Source organism: Grus americana, chromosome Z, assembly GCF_028858705.1.
Source record: "Grus americana isolate bGruAme1 chromosome Z, bGruAme1.mat, whole genome shotgun sequence".
Taxonomy (NCBI): Eukaryota; Metazoa; Chordata; class Aves; order Gruiformes; family Gruidae; genus Grus; species Grus americana.
The window spans coordinates 6,747,931-6,772,981 of record NC_072891.1 but is presented as its reverse complement, the minus strand read 5'-3'; the positions used below and the strand labels follow the sequence as shown (position 1 = coordinate 6,772,981).

General features: G+C 38.4%; 1 protein-coding gene across 5 annotated transcripts in view; it reads left to right on the top strand.

The window, feature by feature from the left end:
• PIK3C3 (phosphatidylinositol 3-kinase catalytic subunit type 3) overlaps positions 1-25,051 on the top strand; it is an 83,471-nt gene that overhangs the window by 3,965 nt on the left and 54,455 nt on the right. For 3 of the 5 annotated variants that reach the window (XM_054808939.1, XM_054808937.1, XM_054808935.1), the window contains 11 exons: positions 1,069-1,198; positions 8,490-8,576; positions 11,025-11,120; positions 18,135-18,206; positions 18,636-18,725; positions 19,314-19,418; positions 19,912-20,004; positions 20,631-20,816; positions 22,121-22,275; positions 23,548-23,635; positions 24,833-24,900. In XM_054808939.1, the coding sequence (XP_054664914.1) occupies positions 1,069-1,198; positions 8,490-8,576; positions 11,025-11,120; positions 18,135-18,206; positions 18,636-18,725; positions 19,314-19,418; positions 19,912-20,004; positions 20,631-20,816; positions 22,121-22,275; positions 23,548-23,635; positions 24,833-24,900 (1,170 nt within the window). The remainder of the gene's footprint in view (positions 1-1,068; positions 1,199-8,489; positions 8,577-11,024; positions 11,121-18,134; positions 18,207-18,635; positions 18,726-19,313; positions 19,419-19,911; positions 20,005-20,630; positions 20,817-22,120; positions 22,276-23,547; positions 23,636-24,832; positions 24,901-25,051) is intronic. The other 2 variants (XM_054808938.1, XM_054808936.1) reach the window with 2 other exon arrangements.

Genomic DNA, 25,051 nt, shown 5'->3' with positions numbered 1-25,051 from the left:
ACTGCTTTGACAAAAATAGCGACATTGTTTTAGGGCAGAAAATTGAACTGGATGCATTGTACTGTGCCTCAAAGACTGCTGGTAGATTTTTAAAGTATTAGAGCATAGTTCCTGGAAAAAAAAAAAAAAATTACAGATTTACCTTTCTTTCCAGCATGTGGGGCCTGGGGAATGTAGACGGACAGAAAGCAAGAAATAATTTCAAAATTTTGTATTTACTTGTAAATGGAAAACCTTGTAGTAGTATTCCACAAAGTGGTGTGTAAAGTCAAGGTCAGATGGTCCTTCTAGTCCGTATTTCTCATTTTTAATGGTTGACTTTAAAAAGTATTTCTCCCAGTTGTATTTACCGGAAGTTGTTAGAGTTAAGTGATCACCTCTTATTGGCAAAACTGATGCACTTGATTTCTTGGGGCATCTTTCATAAGTGGATCAGCGCAAATATGCAAGGGAAGCAGGGTTTTGCAGAGAAAAGGTGTGGTCAGTTACCCTGCAAAGTTCTGTTCACTGCACATTTTCAATTACCAATTCAATTTCAAGCACAGATGGAGAAAATAATGTTTTGAGGGGTTTTTTTATTATTATTTGGCAGCTCAGAAGGCTGCTTCTTATCAGTTGACCTTCAAACGAAACTTAGGTAGTTTTTAGTTGAATTTTTTTCAGACTGGCAGACCTAAAGTCAGTATTATAATTTGCAAGTCAAGAGGAATACTTTCTGCTTCATTACAAATAATAAAAATATGAAGGTCAAGTTCTGTCCTCACTTTACGTTTGTACCACCCCACTGACTTTGGGAATTACCCATTTTTCTTCCACTTGCCAAATAAGTTATCTCAGACTTACTAATTTTCTTCTAAACTCCACGTGCCAATAAAAATGAAGGCCATAGAGGGCACAAGGTACAAGGTGCTTTTGCGGTTCAGTTAAATTATGCATGGTAGTGTATGTTTGTAGGTTTGGCAAAGGAAGCTACTTCATTTTCTTGCAGCTGCTGCTGTACTTTGATTCCTGACAGCTGTATTATTTTGAATTTACTGAAGCGATTCTGCATTTTTTTTTTCCCTGCAGTATGTTTCGTCAAGGAATGCATGATTTGAAAGTCTGGCCCAACGTAGAAGCTGATGGCTCGGAGCCCACCAAAACTCCTGGAAGAACCAGCAGCACAGTCTCTGAAGATCAAATGAGCCGCTTGGCAAAGGTGATAAGAATTGCAAGTTAGCTTTAAGATGTATGTGAAAAGCTTGCACTTCACTGGAGTGAAATGAAGACAGGCTTTAACGAAGATAGGCTTCTCATGTCGTTTTCTTATGGGAAAGCTATCTTCTTCTGATTGTTTAGGTATTTCACAGGATTTATATAAATGAGTAAACTAGATCGTACTCGCTTCTGAGGTATTTTTAAAGGGGGACATATAAATACCTTTTAATATACATAGCATTCTGTTGTAACAACATCCTAATTCTTTGTAAAGAATGACAACATGAACATGCCTTGAAGATGCTTGAAGCCAAAATTCCATCAGGTTCAGTAAGAGCAGGTCGTAGCAGTAACTTGTGAGGACAGTCTAGTTTCTTTCAGTAGCAATCCTTTAGATTTAAGGCTGTCTGGTGTTGTGTTCAGATGTGTGTGACATACCTCTACATTAGAAAGAATTTGAGTAGAACTGCAAAAAATAACCGAAGTTTCATTCATTTAAGCTTATGAATATGTGTGTATATTAGTATTTTTTTCTCCCAACGTGATAGCAGAGTGTTTTCTTGCCATCAGAACTACTTCTGGAATTGATCAGTAAATGTTAGTTCTTGAACTGTTTTAATAGCTGATCTCTCTCTCTTCAGATAAACTTACCCCAAGCTTGCCAAATCATTTAACCCACTTACTCAGTGTACTTTCTTCTTAATCTTGGTCTCCTAGTTTTCATCTTCACGTTTGTGCAGCTCCCAGTGAAAGATAGGTCCAGTGCCATAAATATGTTCGTTTTCTCATCTAGAGATTTATCGCTGCAGTAAACTAACTTTCATTTAGGGTCTCTCTTTTATTAGTCTAGTTCACCTTGAATTTATAATGGCAAATTAATTAAATCTTTCTGCCAGTGGTGTTGCCCCATTTCTTGATCATAGTGGAATAAATCCCCGCCAGCCTAAGGAAGCTCTGTAGATGGACACTAAATATCAAGGCTTGTTTATAGTTCATCAAATGGTTACATGATGTAGGCAGTGGGTCTCCTGAGGTAGGGTTTTAGAGCACAGGCCTCCCATTTCATGTTAGTTCTGTTATGCAAACATGACCATATCCTACCAGTGTTTTTTTTTCCTCTTCCCTTCATCCCCGTATGCTCCCTAGCTCAAGAAATACAAATAGAGTATTTAATACCTGGGTCTGTTCTAGCCTGTTCTTTTGGCATGTGGGAGGTGAGGGCTGAAAGCCTCTGAGGAAGAGGAGGAAATTCTCCTTTCACATCCCAATTGAGAGTTCTAGTTGTTGATTAACAAAAACCTAATAACATCACTGCCACCATCTTCTCTTTTCAGTGTTCTTTTGCGAGATAGTAATTTCTGAAAGATGAGAGTGTTTTCACTGATACTTTGTTGTATTCATTTAAAAAAAAATCATTTTACCATCAGATGCTAGAGAAATGAATAGGGTTTCTGGGTAGTGTGTCTATGAGAGCTTTCATTTGCACAGCTGTTTACACAGCAGATGAGGTTCTTGTGATTTGTCATTCCTCAGTAGCCATTGTTTGAATGCAAACAGCTTCATTTTTTTCTGTAACTTACTCATCAGTTGCTGAATGCCTCCTGATGCTGCTGTATGTGAGGGTATATTTAAATATAGGTAAGAGGAGTAGGACCAGTTAAATACAAGATGAGTTTATAGGGAATTTGTATAAAATCAATGACCGGCTGCTGGAGGAGTTGCATCCTTTTACCTTAAATAATTGATACAATGGCAGGTTTCTCATTTCATGTTGAGGTGCTGCATGGTTGTGCTGGTACAAAACACATGAATGTTGCTTGTAAAATTGCTACCGATAAGAAAGCTGTGGCTTTGCATCCTGAGGGTCATTGTGAATGCAGATTTTCCCTGTACTAAGGAATATTAATGGGAAGAGTGTAGAATACCTTAGCATGCTCAAATATTAATGACACTAAGATGTTTCTCCCATGAGTGGTGTATTAATTTATTCTACTTAAACAAAAAGTTCTTTCTGATCCTTTCACTTCCCTCACACCTTCTGCTGGCTGAATGAAATTAGATTATAACAATGCTGAGATAGTATCTAAAGGGATGCCTCTTATTTAGTAGCAGATGATGAATGCTTCTTTCCCTGAAGGGAATATGCTAGCTTCTTTCTTAAGCTTTAAATATTAATCCGAGAGAATGGTTCTTCATGTGTGTATACATATGCCTGCAGATCTTCTGGGTCTTGTATGCAGGCCTAACTAGTTGCTGTATTATGCCTTTTTTCTCCTGTATAAGAGAGGTGAGGTTTGTAGGTTTAAGAGATTAATAATTTTCCCTTAAAACACACAGAATGACTTTATTCTTTAGTGCAATGAACAAGAAATTGAATTGAGAATTTTTGACCAAGGCATCTAAATAATGGGGTTTTTGCCAGGGCTTTGATAAATGCTATCCTAAATCTGTGCATCAATACTGCATGTCAATATGTGGTATTCTGAAAATTTTGATGCATTGGTTTAAGGTAGTGGAAATAAGAGGGCTACCTTGAGTGAAAAAATATTTTTGTTAGATTAAATAAAAAAGTAGGGAGTAATTCAGAAGTGGATAAAATGGTGGACATGTAAGAGTAAGGAATTTCTTCATTGCTGAGGATGAGAACACTTTTTCTGTGAACTAGGTAGGACGATTGTGAGTGTATCAAGTGATGATGTCCAGCCTGCCTGAAACAGCATTTGGGGTCGTAACTGGTCTGCATGCTGCTGCTTCTCTACCTTAGAAATATATTATAAAGTCATATATGAGGCAAGGGCCAAGTCTTGTCCTTTTGGTACAGTCCTGGCACACTGTGTCTCTAATATTACTGGGATAGAATTTGATGAACTGGCCACAGAATATAACATAAGATGGCAAAAAATTATTACTATATTGTGCTCCCATTTGCAATCTTGCTGATAAATTGAAAGAACCCAGAGACTGGGTTTTCTGTGCTTTAGTTACGTCCAACATCCTGAAATGTTATTAAGGATTATATTTTGCCATCCCACCCTTCCATTTCCTTTTGTACTGTTAAGTTTCTGAAGTTTACTGATGCTAATCTTCAGATTAGCTGTCCCAGAGTTTACTGGAGACAAAAGAAATGAAGGGGAAAAAAAAAAGAAAAAAAAGCCCTTACTATGTACTGAACGGAGTTAATTAATTCTTAGCAGTTGCCGTGGTCTTCCAAAGTCTGCATCAAAATCTCATTACTTCTGTGAAACTACATACTGTGGTCTAGGACCTAAAGAAATCTTAGGTGAATCAGCTGCTTTAAGCAAACAATCTCATAGTTGTTACAGGATTATGTTTTTGTGTTTCATGGAATGAGTTCAGAACAAAGGGCATCAGATGCGCATGGCTAATTTACTATTTAGCGCTTCTTGAAATTAACAGTTCCTAGCAAATCTGGAAATAAGTTTAAAACAAACCAAAAGAGGCAGGATTTTCTTTCCAACTGAATAGCTTTTTGACTGCTTTTTAAAATGTGACTGCTTTTGCTTAGTCTTTTACTTGGTTAGAGCCAATAACTATAGCTGAGGATTAATATTCAGTGGAAAATTTTAAACCTCGTCTCTAGTAGATTTAGTGGGAACTAAGAATTAGAAGAGCTGAATTTGATAACATATTTGTGAAATGAGCAGGTATTGGCATTCAGAGCTAAATGTCATGCTTGCTTTCATAAGTAATCTGCCTTAAAATTTAATTCAGAATTTGAGAGGGCACAGAGGCCATGGTGTGGGCTGTAGTGTATTCCAACTCTTTCTGACATGTTTCCAAAAATATTAAATTAATTGGGAGTTTTGTTTCCTGCTTGGAAGTAGGAACCAGTATCCAAAGTGTTGTTAGACAATAACACCAGATTAAACTCTGGAGAGTTGAATAAGAGAAAAAAACAAAACATGAAATTGTCTTAAACAGCAAGAAGTCACTTTGTGGAAAGTGAACAAGCAAGATGATCTGTTGTTGGATATGAAGGGGCAGTTGATCAAGGTGTTAAAAGGTGAGGATAAATGTTTCCCATCTTATTTTTGACAGATCAGTTCCACTGATAAAAGAACATCTGCAGGTAGACTGCAGAACATTGAAATTGCCTGAATGGTGTTAATGACTTTTTACAGTCTTTTGTAAACTAGACCATTATTTGCCCATTATGTCAGCATTTCTTCCTCAGAAGTTGTAAAAAGCTATCTGGTTCCACAGCCTACATAATTTCTGAATTTTTGTGAATTTGTCATGTACGTACTCCACAGATCTGTCAGGATCTGTACCTGGACGTGAAGTTGACGCTGTTCTCAGACTACATCTTGACGAGATTTGTGTTTAGCCCAGGTCATCCGTGTTAGAAACTGCAATAGGATGTCTGTGCAATAATACATGTGCCCCTGCTGCTGAAACATCAGTTTACTGGGGATTTGAGTGAGAGTAAAGGAGCTCCTGGGCAAACTCAAACACAAGAAGGAAGCCTACAGAGGGTGGAAGCAAGGGCAGGTAGCCTGGGAGGAATACAGAGAAACTGTCTGAGCAGCCAGGGAGCAGGTTAGGAAAGCCAAAGCCCTGATAGAATTAAATCTGACCAGGGACATCAAAGGCAACAAGAAAAGCTTCTATAAGTACATTGGTAATAAAAGGAAGATTAGGGAAAATGTGAGCCCTCTCCGGAAGGAAATAGGAGATCTGATTACCTAGGATATGGCAAAGGCTGAGGTACTCAAGGACTTCTTTGCCTCAGTCTTCATCAGCCAGTGCTCTAGCCACACTGCCTGAGTGGCAGAAGGCAAAGGCAGGGACTGGGAGAATGCAGAACCACCCCACTGTAGGAGAAGATCAGGTTTGAGAATATCTAAGGAACCTGAAGGTGCACAAGTCCATGGGACCTGATGAGATGCATCTGTGTGTCCTGAGGGAACAGTCAGATGAAGTTGCTAAGCTACTCTCCAACGTATTTGAGAAGTTGTGGCAGTCCAGTGAAGTCCCCACTGACTAGAAAAGGGCAAGCATAACCCTCACTTAAAATAGAAAGAAGACAGACTTGGGGAACTACAGGCCCGTCAGTCTCACATCTTTGCCGGGCAAGATCATGAAGGAGATCCTCCTGGTAGCTATGCTCAGGCACATGGCAAATAAGGAGGTGATCGGTGACAGCCAACACGGCTTCTCTAAGGGCAAATTGTGCCTGACAAATTTGGTGGCCGCCTATGATGGGGTTACAGCGTTGGTGGATGAAGGAAGAGTGACTGATATTATCTACGTGGACTTGTGCAAAGCATTTGACACTGTCCTGCATGACATCCTTGTCTCTGAATTGGAGAGACATGGATCTGATGGATGGACCACTCGGTGGATAAGGAATTGGCTGGATGGTCACACTCAAAGAGTTGTGGTCAAGGGCTCGATGTCCAAGTGGAGGTCAGTGATGAGTGGTGTTCCTCAGGGGTCGGTACTGGGACCAGCGCTGTTTAACATCTTTGTTGGTGACATGGACAGTGGGATCGAGTGCACCCTCAGCAAGTTTGCCGATGAAAACAAGCTGTGTGGTGTGGTTGACACGCTGGAGGGAAGGGCTGCCATCCAGAGGGACCTTGACAGGCTTGAGAAGTGGGACCGTGTAAACTGCATGAAGTTCAGCAATGCCAAGTGCACATGGGTGGGGGCAGTCCCAAGCACAACTACAGGCTGGGTGGAGAATTGATGACCTTTGATGTCCCTTCCAACCCAAACTATTCTGTTATTCTATGTGTTATGGTTTTGTCCCAGCTGGTGGCTAAGCACCACGCAGCCGCTTGCTTACTCCCCACCAGTGGGACGGGGGAGAGAATCAGAAGAGGACAAGAGAGAAAACTCATGGCTTGAGATAAAGACAGTTTAATAGGTAAAGCAAAAGCCATGCAGGCAAGCAAAGCAAAGCAAAGCAAGCAATTTATTCCCCACTTCCCATTGGCAGGAAGATATTAAGCCATCTCTAGGAAAGCAGGGCTCCGTTGTGCGTAATAGTGAGTTGGGAAGACAAACGCCATTGCTTTGAGCATCCCCCCTTCCTCCTTCTCCCCCCAGCTTTATATGTTGACCATGATGTCATATGGCATGGAATATCCCTTTGGTCAATTGGGGTCAGCTGTCCTGGCTGTGTCCCCTCCCAACTCCTTGTACCCCCCCCACCCCACCCCAGCATACTCACTGGTGGGGTGGTGTGAGAAGCAGAAAAGGCCTTGGCTCTGCGTAAGCACTGCTCAGCAGTAACAAAAACATCTGTGTGTTGTCAGCACTGTTTTCAGCATAAATCCAAAACATAGCCCCATACTAGCTGCTGTGAAGAAAATTAACTCTACCCCAGCCAAAACCACAGAAAACCACAGGCTGGCCACAGAACAAAGTTGATGAAGTAGTGGTTGTAACCCTTCCCTTAATAGGAAAAGATTTGAGTGTCCCTTCACTAGCCTTTTTTGCAGACAGATACTGATTTCTTTGAAACATGAAAGAACTTGGTGTCTTCTAGTCCCTTTGCATACTGCAAGAATTACTAATTTTCTGAAGAACACTCGTGATTTCTTAGGAGCCAAAGAGATGATTCTTGTTCATACTTATGTGGTCATCTGCTGAATTTTTCATAAGCTATTGTGTGTTAGTGCATCTGAAACTACAAGTAGTATGGCTCGTATCTTATCTTCTCTTCCACTCTTGTGCTGTTAGGTAGTCCTTTAAACAACTCAACTTCCTTGCTGTTTTTACAGCAGTATGTAGATGTATGAGTAAAACTACTACTTTACAGATGACTAAAAGGAAAGGGAGAACAAGCTCTCCATGACTTGCTATGAGTTTTCAGCTGATTACGTGTAAGTCGTGATCTGAAAACTTCTTTAGGTGAGGCTAACAAGGGCAGAATTATTCAATTTGGGTAGTTTTTGAAATATCTTTTTTTTTTTTTGGCTTGGTAAGTTTTTCTATATGAAACTTAGCAACAAAAACAATGAATTATGTTTGCTATGTGCTTAAAAAATAGGTTCCTGTTTTTAAGGTGTTAAAAATGCAGAAGTGATGTGCTTGGAACATGGTTTTGGTCTTTGCTGTGATTGGTGTTTTAGGTAGAATTATTTTTATGGCATGGCTTAGCTGTTTACAAGGACCTACTGTGTGTGTACTGTACAAATGTTTTTTCTGGTTCCTTTATTTTTCCCCTGATTTCATTGTAGTGTTTCTGTTAAATTATAACTTTGGTATTCTTTTTCTTGCTCTGAGCAATTTACATGTTATCATTGTGTTTTTTCATGCAGCTCACCAAGTCTCATCGACAAGGTCACATGGTGAAAGTGGACTGGCTGGACAGACTAACCTTTAGAGAAATAGAAATGATCAATGAGGTAGGCCACTGTACATCAGATTTGTAATTTGTTGGGGAGATCTTGCCAATATGGAACCTTGCTTGCTTAGGAGACTAACTCTAAGCACTAGTCCTATTCTTCTTCAACTGCTAGTGTATGTGATAAACAGAAAAATAATTCTTTAAGCTTCCAGAGTTGATTTTATTTTGGCAATAATGAGAACAATAGAATAGATTGAGTTGGAAGGGATCTTTCAAGGTCATCTAATCCAATCCCCCTGCAATACTTGGGGACATCTTCAGGTAGATCAGGTTGTTGAGAGCTCTGTCCAACCTGACCTTGAATGTTTCCAGGGATGGGACAGCTACCACCTCTCTGGGCAACCTGTACCAGTGTTTCACCACCCTCAGTGTAAAAACTTTCTTCCTCCTATCTAGTGTGAATCTACCTTCTTTTAGTTTAGAACCATTACCCCTTGTCATATCACTACATGCCCTTGTAAACAATCCCTCTTCAGCTTTCTTGGACAATTTGTCCTGACTGGGACAAACCCATGACACATAGAATCATAGAATGGTTTGGGTTGGAAGGGACCTCAAAGCCCATCTAGTTCCAACCCCCCTGCCATGGGCAGGGACACCCTCCACTAGACCAGGTTGCCCAAAGCCCCATCCAACCTGGCCTTGAACATTTCCAGGGATGGGGCATCCACAGCTTCTCTGGGCAACCTGTTCCAGTGCCTCACCACCCTCAGAATGGAGAATTTCTTCCTAATATCTAATCTAAATCTCCACTCCTTGAGCTTAAGGCCATTCCCCCTTGTCCTGTCACTCCCTGCTGTTGTAAACAGTCCCTCTCCAGCTTTCCTGTAGGCCCCTTTAGGTACTGGAAGGCTGCTATAAGGTCTCCCCCGAGCTTTCTCTTCTCCAGGCTGAACAACCCCAACTGTCTCAGCCTGTCTTCATAGGTGAGGTGCTCCAGCCCTCTGATCATCTTTGTGACCCTTGTCTGGACTTGCTCCAACAGCTCCATGTCCTTTTTATGTTGGGAATCCCAGAGCTGGATGCAGCTCTACGGGGATGTCTCAGGAGAGCAGAGTAGAGGGGTAGAATCACCTCCTTCAACCTGCTGGTAACTCTTCTTTTGATGCAGCCCAGGATATGTTTGGCTTTCTGGGCTGCAAGTGCACGTTGCCGGCTGATGTTGAACTTCTCATCAACCGGAATAGACAGCTGTCTTCTAAGTTTGCAGCTTCAAGTGAACTTTACCATGGAAGATGTAATTTATTAGTAATTTGGAACAGCTTGGAACAAATTCTGTTATGTATGACTAACTCTAGGATTTAGATTATGATGGGAAGCATTTTGGACATGCAGACTGTTCCTTGGTTTTAGACCTGTTCAGCTTTATTAGTTTTGATTTTGGGTGCTGAGGAGAAACACAAGATTTGAATGAGTATGAAAAAAAAAAATGTTGAAAATCTGGTAGTTAAATACCTGAATGAGATGTTAACCCTCATTGAGCAAAATTACCCCCAAACTGTTAACTGGTTATACTCATCTTGCCCTACAGAACACTGTTGGTTTCTGCTTTCTGCCCTTTGATTTTGATTGTCTTACTTATAATTAGACCTCTGGGAATCAGATTCTGTTTTAACTTAAAATTTGTGTTCTTATAAGCCCTTATGAATCTTTTTTTAATTTTTTTTTTTAGAAGTCTACCAGTCCTTTTTTTTTTTTTTCCTCTTCACTTTCTGTAAAAATACAGAACACTAAAAATCTGATTCCTAGGGCTGTGCCTTAAATGCAGAACCACTTTGCCTGTAGTGGAAAGTCAGTCCACTATTAATGCATGAAACAAGCTTGAGTTGCTTGTTATTAAAGGAGATGGGGGATGCTTATTTTTTGTATTAAGTAAATGTTCCTGATGGTGATAATGTGTAAGTTCATTCTTTTTTCCCACCCCGATCTTAAAATTCTACACACTGTTTCTAGGTAGAACATTTCAAAAATTCATACGTGAACAAATCTTCCTCTGAAAATGAATGAGTTGCAAATCTAATCTTGTAGTCCAAGTTTAATTTCTCTTTTACGTTTCTATCTAAAACAGTGATATTTTTTATGTCTTCTGGTTTTTGACTCTGACATACATAATTTATGTATGTAATTGTGTTTAAAAAAACCCAAAACACAAAAAATCCTCTCTGTCAGCTGGTTATTCCTCATTGCCTTTTTGCAGACCTTTAGTCCCCAGTTGCAAACCACTTATGAAAACAAAGTGGGAACGTGAGGAAGTAAGAATGTCAGGAAGAAGGTGATGTGGTCTCAAGTAGTGCTATTAAATAATTAACTGAATAATTGCTACAACAACTGATAATCTAATTAATGAGTTACAGCACAAAGGAAGTAGGGTAATTGCTGTACTGAGAATGTTGAAGATTGATGCACTTTAAGATATGATACACATCTGTGGTGGTTCTCTTCTCAGAGGGAAAAACGAAGTTCTAATTTTATGTACCTGATGATTGAATTCCGTTGCGTCAAGTGTGATGATAAAGAGTATGGAATAGTTTACTACGAAAAGGTAAGTGCCTTACAGGCTTTATGGTCGTCTTTAAAAAGCAACATATGCACCTAAAATGAATAGTTTTTCTGCTGAGGTGAAATATTCTGCCGCAGGATAGCGGCAGACAGCTGTCAGTGGCAACTGTTTATGTACATACAAATCAAATAGTACAGATGCAATAAGATTGCAGAAGTCAGTCATTCGTGTAATACAGTTCAAGATTACAGAATTTAGCAAGTGTGAGTGATTAAAAACTTTTTGATTTATGATCCTTCAGTCATCCCAGGACTACTTTCAGAGTAGCTGTATGTAAAATTATATCTTATATCAGGAAGAAATGCACCTGTATGGATTGGTAACTTTGTAAAAGATAAGTTATTAAAACTTTGCACAGGAGCTCTGCTAATGAACACTTTCTCTAAAATGAACAAATATGTAGTCTTTCATGCTGAAAATGCTTTGGAAGTCAATTAAGGAAAAGACTTTGGATTGGAATGCTTTGCATCTTTTCTTTCTCTTTACAAAACAGGTCTCCAAAGCAGTACCCTCAGTGCTTTTTTAAGTTCAAATTTAATGAAATGAAGGACTAACAGTGAGCTTAACAGACATCAGTGTGGCTTTGGAAAGGGTTATCAGTTCTTTTTATGGACCTGTACATTATAGAAAGACCCACTAAAAAAACTCACCTGTCAGTAATTCTTAAAATTTTCAGCATGTTTAGACGTAACAAGAATTCAGAAAGTTACTGAATAATGCAGCTTTATGGGAAAGAAGGTAGAAAATGAGGCTGGAGTCCTGTTGAGAACAGAGACACTAACTTCAGGCAGCATCTGTTTTGAGAATTTAAAAACTCCTGTAATTCAGTACAGAAAATGTGAATACAATGGAAAATAGATTACAAGTATTTCTATGTATGTGATAACATTACTAGTTGATTGGGCAACAGAACTGTGGTCTAAAGATTCTAGAAGTTAGTAGAAAATACAATAATGAATTGCAAAAAGCAGGACTTCACAAAATTGAGGATGGGGGAGTGATGTCTGGGGGTTTTTGGTGTATTTGGGGGGGTATTTTTTTTGGTGTGTGTCGTTGGGGTTTTTTTTGGGGGGGGGTGTTTCTTGGTGGCTTTTTTTTTGAATTTTTTTTTTATTGTGGGGGTTTTTTTTTTGTCCCGTACCATTTATTGTAGTGACATGTTAGTTGCTTAGTTTGACTGTCTCGGTCTCGGTAAACCATTACAGAAAAATGTAAGGATTGTGAGAGTACAGTTGAAAAAGATAAAATTTTGGTGAAACTCTGTGCCTTAGGCAGGTGCCTAGGTTAAAAACTTACTTAGCTTCCTGCCTGAGTGTACAAGCAGGTCTTTAGCATTTCTTTTGGTGGACTGTAGTTGACAATGGGACCTCTCCCTACCTCTACAAGTCTCTTTACCTTTAGAATAGCTTGTTTTGCAGTGCTTCTACAGGCTTTTCCTAGAACCAGCTATTATAGAGGATCTTGCTGTTACAAAACTCCCTGGTGTTACAAATCGGAATGAAATCTGCAATGTGTCAGACTCCTCCATGAAACAAAATAAAGTTATTTACTTGTGTGAAAATCAAGAAAATATTTTTCTGGAGAGCATAATGGAATATGATCAAAATATTGAAACATTTTACTAACATTAGGGTTTTTTACATTAGAATGTACTGTACTTTCCACAGGTGCAAACTGATGAGCATGGCTACTGTACAGCTTTGTGTCTTTTTGTCTCTTTTATTTTTATAGTTCAGTGTGACATTCCTAAAAATTATTTCTCTCCCTCACCTCCAGAAACCTACCGTTACAGATGAATTATTCCTGATTTACACATTTTTTTGTCATCATTATGATTTTTGCAGATATGCAAGGTGAGAGAAAGAAGATACCAACTTCAAGCATGCATCTGTTTCTTTTAACAGATGTTTCTGAAGCATGTTAAAAGTGCATGGAGCAAAATAACTATGAATTGGCTGTTCTTGTGGAAATAAAGTAATTGAATGGGTAATAGTACGTATTAAAACTATAACTGCAGTTTGAGGGATTTGTTGTTATGAAGTAGCTTTTTCAACAAGTTCTTGACCCTTTTTCTGGCAGCGGTAGGAAACTACGTAAATTAGTGCCTGTCGTCTTAGTTTTGTCATGCTTCCAATTACAGTGTACGGCATACATATCTGGCATCACCAATCCGGTATATTGAGTCTAATGAAAGTAGGTTCTGTTGTCACCTGTCTGTGACCGATAGTCAAAGTGGAGATTACTTGTCACGGGTTTGTTGATAAATTTGTTTTCAAGTATTCACGAAGAACTAGCCTGTTAAACAGTGCCTGATAGAATTTGAGGTTCTTTGATTCAACATTCAATTACAAACAAGTGAAGTGGCAGTGACTTTTTCCATGTTCTCTGTTAACTTAATACAGCATTCAAGACATGAAGGATAGCAGTCTGCTAGCTTCTGATTCTCCATTCGGGCAAAAATTCAGTGTGACTTTCCAAGTGCAGTTAACACCAGCATTTATCATTAATGTGTTTTTGTGCAGGTTTCAAGTGAAATCTTTGTTTGAATAAATAAATTGATTGCACTGCTGCATCCAGCTTATTAAAAAAAAAGGTAGTCTGATTATCAGAGCCTTTTTCATGGCTTGAAAGAAAGAAAAAGTAGTCTATTGCATTGGGTGTCCATTTACTTTTTGTATGGGAGAAGTTGGATCCTATTGGTGTTACATGAAATGATATTTTGACTAAATAAGATAAACAGAACTTCCTTATTTATTAGTGTGAAACTCATTTTCAGGAAAGGGCAGAACCACCTTGCTGGTTCAGAAAATTCTTCAAATTTTGTTGACTTTCTTAAATGGATACTGATATTTATATCAAAGTCACACACTCTGACCTTAATGTAGTGAAATACCTTTAAAGCTCTGTGACATAGTAGTTTAAAGCAAGTTAATGCTGTGTATTGATGTTGCTTTTGTTTTCCAGTGGCAAAATAGGAGGTGATCTCAGGTTCTGTCTGTGCTAGCAAGTAAAGCAGCCAAGAGGAACGGATGTGCAGAGTGAAGATGTTTCTAAAGGCCCAATGTCTGCACTGCGTTCTTACACTTGGGACTAGTTTTAATCAAGTCCTGTGGGCTGAATGACTGTTGGCACTTGGAGGGTATTAGGTGTTTCTAAAGCTTCCATGATACAAACCAAAGCTTGCTACTGTCACGTAAAAGGGTACAAGTCTGATGTGTGGCTGAGGGAGGCCCTCCCGTTGAGTCACGAGGTTCAGAAAGGACCCCCTTGCTTTCTAAACTCCTTCTCAGAGAGGAGCCTAGGTGTGGCTAGGTCCAGTCTTAGTCCCAGACTTGGTCAATGGTTTATGTCTACAGGATTATGTGTGTAGCCACTTATCAGAGTCAACATTTGCCTGTCAGAGCCCCACTAAGGACTTTCACTGAAACAGTTTCACAAAGCTGAAAAGAAAAACAGGTAATTTATTGAGGCAACAGATATAAAAAGTTTGGAATTGCCGTTGATAAATGCACTGACTGCAACAATTTTGAGCTCAAGGTAATAGTTCAGCGCTTTTGTTACTGATAGTTTTCCTGGGGTAACATCAGCCATGATTGGAGGCACAAGTCTTACCAAAGAGGTGTCCCTGCTTGGGGAGGAGAGAGGTCCAGGCCCGTCGACCCATCCGGGTAGTTGGAGTTCTCGTTCTCACAAAAGAGGATTCTAAATGCCAGATTTATACTGTTGGCGAGGTGGGACTAAGTCAGGTATTGTGTGCCGATTGGCCCTTAACAAGGCTTGTTGTGCAGTTGATCGGGGCTGGGGGGGGAAGTGGCGGAGAACAAAGGCGTTCAGTGTAGAGGGGCGGTGGTCTGTTTAGTTTTACCAAAGTAAGGTCGAGCTGTGAAGGCTCCCCCTCACCCCAGGAGTCACTTAGTTGATTGAGGAGTAGACCCGTCAGGCACCGCATCTTGTTAAGATGAACAAATTGCTCATCTCCTGCCCCTGTTCAGGTCCAGTGCTTATCAGTGCAAGATAAGCAAGTTGTTCCATCCCTGCTCTTGCCCAAGCTGGACTCCTCCAGGGCCCCTTCTGCTGGCTCATAATGGCCCTGTATTCAGCACCAACAAGCCTGGACAAGTCCGGCATCCCGCAGCTACATGGGGATGATCAGGAGAGACACTTCAAAAGCACGCACCTGACCAAATTTAAATCCTACATTAGAGTTGAGCCTCAGCATTGATACGATGTAGTAAGTTTGTATGGTCATGGTCAGTGATCCATGTGATGCTTTCCAAATATGAGTTAGAGCTGCATGTTAATCTAATTGGAAGGGAAGTTAAACAACTGACGTCCTTCATGGGCAAGCTAATGGCTTTGTGCCTTCTTGAAGATTTCACAAAATACTTTTTAAAATGTTAACTCCTGACGCAGTAACTTGTCCCATGGCGGCTTTGGAAAGGCTTGATTTCAGAGCAAGTTTTGATTGAAGCTTAAGGTTTTGTTCTGAAACGCAATGGGAGCAGAGTTTTCCTACTGCTTGGACTGAATAACTAGAGCTTTTCAGCTTGTCTCTTCAGCATAATCTAGCTGCATTTGAGAGGGGGAATTTGACAAACAGTCATTAAAATATTTTGAAAGGTTAAAAAAGACACGTCAGCAATGAGTTTAGAAATCATTCTTTTAATGCTAGTCTTGGAAAAAATCCCCAATCTTGGTTTTAAAGGGTGTTACAAACGCTTCAACATTAGTCACTGGAAGGCCTCGTGTGTTTTTATTTTAGTTTTGTAAGTAAGCAAATTTTAGGCAATTGTGCTTTTGTCATTCTCATCCTAGTAAGTTTTGAGTTGGTAATAGATGTCGTAGGTTTTTTATTGTGGGATAGATCCTCCATTTTTACGAGCCTGAAAGCTTTGTCGGACGCTTTCCTTTTACAGCTATTTTATCTGAATGTTTTCACTGAGAGAAAGATGTAGTACTATGGGTGTTATTATTACTTATAGTGGATATTTCACATAGGATATGGATGTTAGAAATGCCTCAGTAGGAGTTCGAACATTTGTTAATTGCTAGTGAATCCACTCCTGGGTCAATTTTTTCCTGCAGTGCTTTTATGTGAAGGGTATAAACGGGGTGGAAACTTGTTTGTCACTGGGACATTGGTAATCCTTTGTTTTAGAAAGGTCAATTCGAATTGCAGCCTCATAATTTTGACTAGGAAGATAACCAGTTAGTAGATAGAAATCAGTCTGTCATCTCTTGTCGTTGGATGTGTTTCTTTTCAGAAGGAATCCCCCCACAATGTTTCACTGTTTTTTATGTAATTTGACTTTGTAAAACTAGTATAACATGATCTGAAAATTCTGTCCAGTGGGATGGCAAAGGTTTTAATGTGCGAGTGCTAATCTGTCAGTCTGGCTCCTACTTAGTTCAGTCTACTGTTATATTGACACAGTAGTGTTTTGTTATAATTGAAATATTTTAGAATTAATAGCATTTCCATACAGTTAGGTTAAAGCTAAGTTCATTATTTAGGCAGTACAGTTTTAAAACAGAAACTGTAAGCAGATGGGCTCTTTGTCCTCCTCAGTGTTTGCATGCATATTTTTTAAAGACTAATGGGAGAAGCAAATCTCATGTTCTGGGACCGTTGTCAGCCACAGCCAGATTGTAGATGTGTTTCCCTTAACTGGGATGGATGTGTGTGTAGTTACTGTCTTTGTTTTGACTGTAAAATTGTTACTTTAGAAAGGCACAGGAAGCTAATAAATGTAATAGAAGTGTCTTCCTGAATGTGCATTTTAATTATAAGAGATCTTTTACTGTAGTCAGCTATACAAAATTTATGTAGCTGGAAAAAAATGTTTCTCCTGAAAGTTTAATGGCAATCTTAACTCGTGTCATCTTGGTGACAAATGATTCTTTTTTCTTCCCCTTGATACAAGCCCTTCACTTCTTCGAAAGTTACCTCTGAAAAGTGTGAAAGTAAAGCCATTCCAAGAGGCCTGTGCGATTGGAAAAGGAGGAGGAAAAAAATAAGAGTGGGGGCTGAAGCAAACATGAGCAAGTTATCTCAAAACTTACATTATTGAAGGAAATGTTGATATGTCAAAAACCAAAACTTTATTCTGAGCTGAAATGTACTCCAAAAAAATGAGAACAGACTAAATATAAATATAGCATAGCACATATTATGCTAGTGTTGTCTTTGGTTTTTTTATGTTTTATGGTTTTATACTGTCTTTTAAATGAAACGTTCTTCTGTAGATTGTGTCAATTACTGCTTAGATACACTTCTGAGGTACACAAGACATAGCTGAGTGTGACTGGAAGAGGGAAGTAGAGTTGCTGTTTCTGTCATGTGGTGTCATTTTCCTTCTGTCTCGTTCAAACCAGAAACTTTTCATTTCTCCCTTATTTATGCATGAGCAGGTTAATGTCCCCTAAGGAAACTTAGAGGCTCCTGTTGTACTGCTCCAGAGCAGCACAGCCTGAACTTCTGGGAGAGACTGTCACGCTCCATGTGGAACCCGTTATAGACAGGCACACTTGCATCTTCCAAAATTCATCTGTGTTTCACATGGCTTGTATGTTGAACTGTTAGGAGATATTTTCTACAGTATAGTTGTTATTTGTAGGAAATGATTTGGTTTTGGTGGAAATAAGGACCCTAACTGGGTTTCTTTTTCTGCTTATAGACAACACGTGTGATAATAATAGGAAATTTCTCCACTGAGTAGCCTGTGTGCCAGCATGGTAGTGAGTTGCCAAGCTGCGTCTCTTCGAATGAACTTTCATGTGTCTTGCCACCTTGTTTATCATCTGTCAAAAACTAACAAGAAAAAAAATCCATTTCTTACTTCCTGTTTTCCCCTTTATAACTATCAAAAGTCAGCAAGGTGCAGTTGCATCATTCTTTCACTGTAGTATAATTCACAGTACATTAATATGACGTGGATTTTTTTTTTTTCCTAAAACTTGACATGTTTAATATGCCTTTAACTTTTTGCCATTCAGGATGGTGATGAGTCATCTCCAATTTTAACAAGTTCTGAAATTGTTAAGATTCCAGATCCGCAGATGTCTATGGTAAGCAATGCTCCGTGTAGTGCAAGCTATATTACGCTATTTTTATTGAAGTTTTCCTAAAGGGGAGATAAAAGCTTGCCTGTATTGTTGTCCGTAATATTTTAAAATTGCATTGGAAAGATGTATTTAACCAGTTGAGAAATATCAATGAGTTTGACTTTTATTTTTTTTTCCCTGTTGCTGTTCGATTAAAATACAAGAATTGATGTAATGCTTATGTTCAACTCCTTTCCATACCTAATGTGCTTGCTTCTGAGGTGTAGGAAAGCAGAGAAGGGGGATTGTTGGCAAAAGAGGTCAGAGGGTGGGAATATAAAGTACGAGGGAGCTGAAGAAAGGAAATTTAGAGGAAGGTGCAGTAACTCTTGGTCACTTCATCTGTTAAAATATTTTCTCCCAACACTCTCTTGTATGTTGTCTTTCATATAGACAGTGCCTAAGTACAGTTCTAGAAAAGATTTCCATTATTGTGGATGCCAATTCAGTGGGACTGGTATTGGCAGCTTTGGGAACCTTAATGTAAGTGGGCTTCTACTGGCAACACTGTTTGAGCACTGTGTACTCTAACACTGCAAGAGCAAGTCTGACAATGCTGAAAACTGCCTTGGCTGCTGAAATCTCGTTGGCACTGTGGCTCCTATTGTGGCTCCTACTGTTGCTAACATGGCATTAACAGTGGGGAAAACTTTTTACAAGTTTTTCTTGCGTACGAAGCTTTATACTGCAAACATCCTAAAAATGTTTATAAAGCGGCTAGCACGTTTGAGTGCTGTCTAAATCACAGACGTGTTGACTGAAACGCTTGCATTTTGCAGCAATTCACTGAAAGGCAAGATACGGTTTGTAAATTGTGTGAAGTAAAAACAAAATCCACAAAAAAACCCCCAGAACAAAATGCAAAATCCCCAGCAACCCTCCATACATTATTGTAGGAATTTCTTCTAAAACAACAAAAAAATTCCAGAAGATGCTGTAGTTTTAATGTCAATTTTAATTGTCATGCCTTATTCAAGATACTGGTGAGTCTTTGCTAGATGGTTTCATTTCAATAGTAATTTTCTCTGGACTTTAAATATTTATAAATACTGACTTACTCCCTACATTTAGGAGAACTTAGTAGAAAGCAAACACCACAAGCTTGCTCGAAGTTTAAGAAGTGGACCTTCTGATCATGATCTGAAGCCTAATGCAGCTACACGAGATCAGCTTAATGTAAGTCAGTCATGTAATGGCAAAATTGAATTTTATTAGGTAGATTGGTATTAATATATGGTGGCAATTTAAGGAAAATACAGTTCATTTCAGTTTAAAGAAAGTCATTAATGAAGAAATGTCGTTAAGTGTTTCTTACAGGTGCTTAGTTAGATGGGTCCGACTCAGAAAGGAGCAGAAAGTACTTGCTCATTTTTTTGTAAAACATTTTTTTGGGGGTAAGAATGCATATTTTGCACCTATCGTGTAGATGTTGATGGTAGTCTTAAAGTAATGGTGTATGTTTGCCTACACTGCCACTTCTATCGGCTGCATAACTGAGGAGCCATCACCACGATAGCATGAGAACTTTGTGTTGTTGGAAGGCTTTTTTTTTTCCCCTAGCTATTTTTGTGTGTTGTCAGTGTTGTGTGTTGTCACAGTGTAGTCTGTTAACTTGTTGATAATGCCTGTTCTTGTTTTTAACCTCACTTTCTGACTATGTATCTAATAGATCATAGTGAGTTATCCACCGACAAAGCAGCTAACTTACGAGGAACAGGATCTAGTTTGGAAATTCAGATATTACCTTACTAATCAGGAGAAGGTAAGTTGAATGATTGAAGAGGCCTTATTGCAAGAGGTGCTTCATCTGGCAGTCATTCTACAATGTTTTGTTATTGCAGAGATACAGAGCTTCATTGTCTTAGAAGCTAGTCAGGATTATTTTTACTTTTTCTACAATGTTACTGATTTAAAAATTGGCAACTGTAATTTTCCCTCTTAAATCATATGAGCTAGCTATTACTACAGCAGTCTTTCTACATATGCTGTTGGCTTAAAATACCGATGTTGCCAATATTAAAGAGGAGCTTCTTCATCCCTTTTAGACAAGGGTTAGCATTACCAGAATAAGTAGTAGCACACCAACAGCCCAAAGTAAATTAAATAACTACATATTCCCCCAGCAGTGGGTATTTTTTATGTAATTGTGGTAGAGCAGTACCATTGTCTTTACATTTTACTTAGAAGATAACCCAGCTGCATTTTTCTAGGACGTATTAAAGCAATCCCATATCATATTGTCATTTACATAAGTAAGGTTCCTCAGGTCTGTGCTTATGTAAATATAGTCTGAATCTACTTCTACTTTAATGTGAAACATTCATTTCTGAAATCATTTGTTCAGGCTGGCTTTTCACTGATTGAATTGTCCAATTTCTTTCTATTTAGGCCTTGACAAAATTCTTAAAATGTGTCAACTGGGACCTACCACAAGAGGCAAAGCAAGCACTGGAGCTGCTGGGCAAGTGGAAGCCCATGGATGTGGAAGACTCTCTGGAACTTCTGTCATCTCACTTCACCAACCCAACGGTTCGGCGCTATGCCGTCGCCAGGCTTCAGCAGGCTGATGATGAGGTATTCATTGGGCTGTAGGTACATGTGAAAGTCTGCTGCGCTCAGGATTTTTGGTGTCATTGAGTACTTGAAATGTTTGCTACTCTTTAAGGCATTTAAGTGAATAATAGTGATAGAAAACTAAAAAAATATAATGAAATTCACTGTAATACTGTTTATTATAAGCTCTTTATGGAGCAAAGTCTTCACATTATTAAGTGACACTTACTGATAATTGTCTTGGTGGGAACAGCCAGTGATAACTGGTTTTGTCAAACAAGGTGAAACAACTATGTTCTTCGCAGAAACCAGTGATAAATTTTGAATGTCAACCTGCATAGAAGTGCTTTGAACTTAGTCTACTAAAAGATTTCCAACAAATCCACCTAGTACATTGAAGCAATATATCATCATACTCTTTTGCTAAAGAAAGTGAGTAGAAAAGCATCTGTGGAAATAAAAGTGTTCGTAATTGTGTACTGATTAGAATATGATGAGCTGTGATTTGTGAGCAGAGCCCACTTAATAGATGCTAATCTGTTAAATTTTAATTATTTATATATTTTATTTTCTTTTGACAGTAAAAAAAAAAAAGGACTTTGTATGTGTTACCATAACTCTTGAATCCTTGGCAATCAATAGAGTTTAAAATAGGGAGCATAAATATATCAATTTTTTGCACGCTTACTTCAGTAGCCAAGGTCATACTGCTTTGACTTTAAAAATGTACCTTTTATGAAATATTTGAAGGCAACTGAATGGAGAAAGTTGAATAGTAGAGGCAACAAATACATTATAAATAGTGAGTGATTAAAATTCTATTCTTCAATCTAAAATATATCAGATATGTGGTTTTTATTTGGACCCCCAGCTCTACAAGGGATTAAAAAAAAAAAAAAGTGTGTAAGAGAAGAGAGAATATGATTTCCTGGTACCACAGTCCAAATTTTATGCTTGAATTTTCTTCTTGGGAGCCACATGCTGAAAGGTATATTTTGTTGATGCTGGAAGCAGGTAAGGTAGCTTACCTAAAGAGAACTTTTAAAATAGTAATTGCACTTAAATATTTACTTAATTAGTACTTACTGCCTTTGAGTTACAAAAAAATAGTAGTGTGAGAACTCAGTATCTTTTGGGAATCTAACTCCATCCTACACCATTTTTTCTATTGCCTATTGCTTGCTAGGGACACCTCAGTTTCCATGTCTCTATAGGTCACTGCATCCTGGCTAAGTTTTTCTATAAATTAGAAGTTTGAAAATATATGGAGTCCTAGTCAGCTTTGACTGACCCCTTCAATTATTTTTTTTTTTTTCCTCCATGAGGATTTGCTGATGTACCTGCTACAGTTAGTCCAGGCATTGAAATATGAAAACTTCAATGACATAAAGAATGGACTGGAACCTAACAAGAGGGACAGTCAAAGTTCAATGTCAGAAAACGTGACAACATCCGGAACTAATGGTGCAGAAATAGACAGGTAAGAAGCTTAGATTTCCAGTAGAAAAGCAGAAACATATAATATTCAGTCCTCAAATTATTTGTACTTTTTAGGGACCACTGCATGTTCAATATCCAGTTGTATAATCTGAAGCAGTGACATAAAAAAAAAAAATCAAAAATACCCCTCCTGAGCTTTCACAGAATGTATTTCCTGACTACAGATAGTTTACAGAGCAAACATTCTTAATCCTGAAGTTGTGGCCTTTCACCTTACTGCATGAAAGGAGGACAGCCTCTGGAGAGCAGGAAAAACACTGGCATTGCTTCTTTCTGTCCTTGCAAAAGTTAGGATGTATTCAGTGAAGTTGTTGTATGAGGATCCACTTGGCACTTTGATGAAAGAGTGTGGATCTAAAAGTCCATTCAGTCCGAAATGGAAAGAAATTTCTTCCTGCTCCTGCAAAAGAAAGTGTAGGGAGAGACCTGTGAATGTAAAAGAGCTGAGGGAGCACACTTTTTATTCTCACGCGAATCCAAAGAAAGGCTGAAATATCTAATTAATATGGTATTTAGCAAGGTGCAAACAAACTTTGTTAGCCAAAGTCTCCAGTGAATATTTAATACAAATTGCCAGGCTTTTTAGTCTTAAGCTTCAGTATCTAATCACTTATGTCACTAGGGTATACTTTTCATATTATAAGTATACTGCTTTTCATTGATCTTGCCGCTGAGCTGTAGAGTGGGTGCCCTGGGATGTATGGTGTATTTTGAGGCTGCAATGACACTTAGACGTTAGTAGAGCTTTTTGATTACTTCCTTTCAGGTAAATTTACTGTCTTGATAATTTTGCCTTGCAAGCATTGGGTTTGTCTACTCTGTTATGTGTAATTGCATTCCAGAGACGAGTGCTTGCAGGTGTTGCGTATTAGCAATTTCATCTCGAGAACATTTAAAAAAAGCTTATCCTGAAAATGTGGATTTGCTAAATTACCATCTATGTCTGCTTATTTTTTATGGAAGGTGAAACAAAATGCTAAGTTTGCGGTAAGTGAACGGCCTTCACAGCCATAAACTCTGTAGCTATCCAGGCACAGATTTTTGCTGTTTTCAGGAACTGCAGCTGTTAAAGTTGCTGTTCATGCAGTTTGTTCTGAAACAAAGTTGAGATACTATCTTCAAAGATATTTCTCTTCCAGTTTTCTGAATTTATTATGCTGTGGAAGTGAAAGTGTTGCTATTTCTAGGCATGCATCGTGCCCCCCAAGCAAGAACTTTGACTTATGCCAATTACATGCTTTCCTTTATGTAGTTCCCAGATCATGAATCCTGTTGCACCTGTTTCCTCACCACCCCTTTCTTCTAAGACAAAAGAGTTTGCAGACAATGAAAACTTTGATGTAAGTTAAATGCTTTACCTTGTATTTTTTTTATACTCAAGGCTTTTTAGTGACGTAGTACTGTTTTTAGTTTTTGTTTGTGAATATTTGAATCTTTCTACTGTATGTTGCTGAATACCTGAAGTGCTCAAAAAAACCTAAATGCTAAGAAAATAGCAATAGCTTAAATTATTTTTTTTTTACAGGCCATTTATTTGTGTGCATGGTCAAACTATCCAAAACTGGGGGACTGGGCACTGAATTTTTCATAAAATGAAAGCACTGTGGTTTAAAGGAGAAAATTACTGCAAAGGCTATTTCATGATTAGATACTGACAATTGCATGTGTTTGAGGTGTTTTAAAGCAGTTTTTTTAATGGAAAACAGTTATCCAAATATTTTAATCTCTGCAGTCTGTTCTTCCTGTAACCATATTCTTTGGAGTGAATGTCATCTTTTTTGGACCTGAGTGAGACACTGTATGTTGATTTACATCTGCCAAGGATTATACTCAATTTATACCACAAGTAGAAGAGTAATAAAAATGGGACTGGGGGTGGGGGGGAAGATAAAAGGTACAGACCGTTTGAGGGAACTTGATGTTAATCTGATGTGCAATTAATTGGTTTTTGAGCTAAAGATCCATTCCCTGTTGCAAATCTTACTTTTTGGATCTCAGTACTGCATAGATAATAAGCCTCAAATTGATCACATCAGTGAAAATACAGAGATTGCTTGTTAGTTGGAATATTAAACCTTGAAAAAGCAGCTAAATTTTGTGTATTCTCTACAGATTTTTTGCTTTATGTTAAGATGTAGAACATCTTAACGAGTTTTAGATCTTCTGGATGCAAAACAGGGTAGCAAATCCCTTTTGGGTTGAATCTTGCAGCAAGGAATAATGTAAGGAAGGAAAATGTAATATAGAAACTTCACTGTAAAGTTTTATTGTTGGAGAACGTCACATACTTTTGACATGTTGTTAAATACATTATTGTAGTTGCAGAACTTTTTTTACTTGTAGTGTTTTGCTGGATTTGGAGTATTATTAAAACTAAGATGATTTAAATATTAGGTTGGATTGGATTCAGATTTTAGAAGGGAATATTTCTCTCAAAACTCCCTGCAATTGTTTGAGGGTTTTCCTTAACTTCATCTCTCTCTCAAGTGCATAGACTTCTTTGTAATTTAATTTTACTTTTCTTAAATCCCTTCCAGCAAGACCTTTGCACTTTCTTGATTTCACGAGCATGCAAAAATTCCACATTGGCAAACTACTTATACTGGTATGTTAGAAACTATTTATTCCTATTGTATCAATGTTTATATAATGCCCAGAAGGATGCACAGCAAAAGATGATCTGTCTTTAGAACTTGAGAATCTCAGTTTCTGTCAGGATGAAGTAGTAGATTTAAAACAATATGCATTTGAACAGA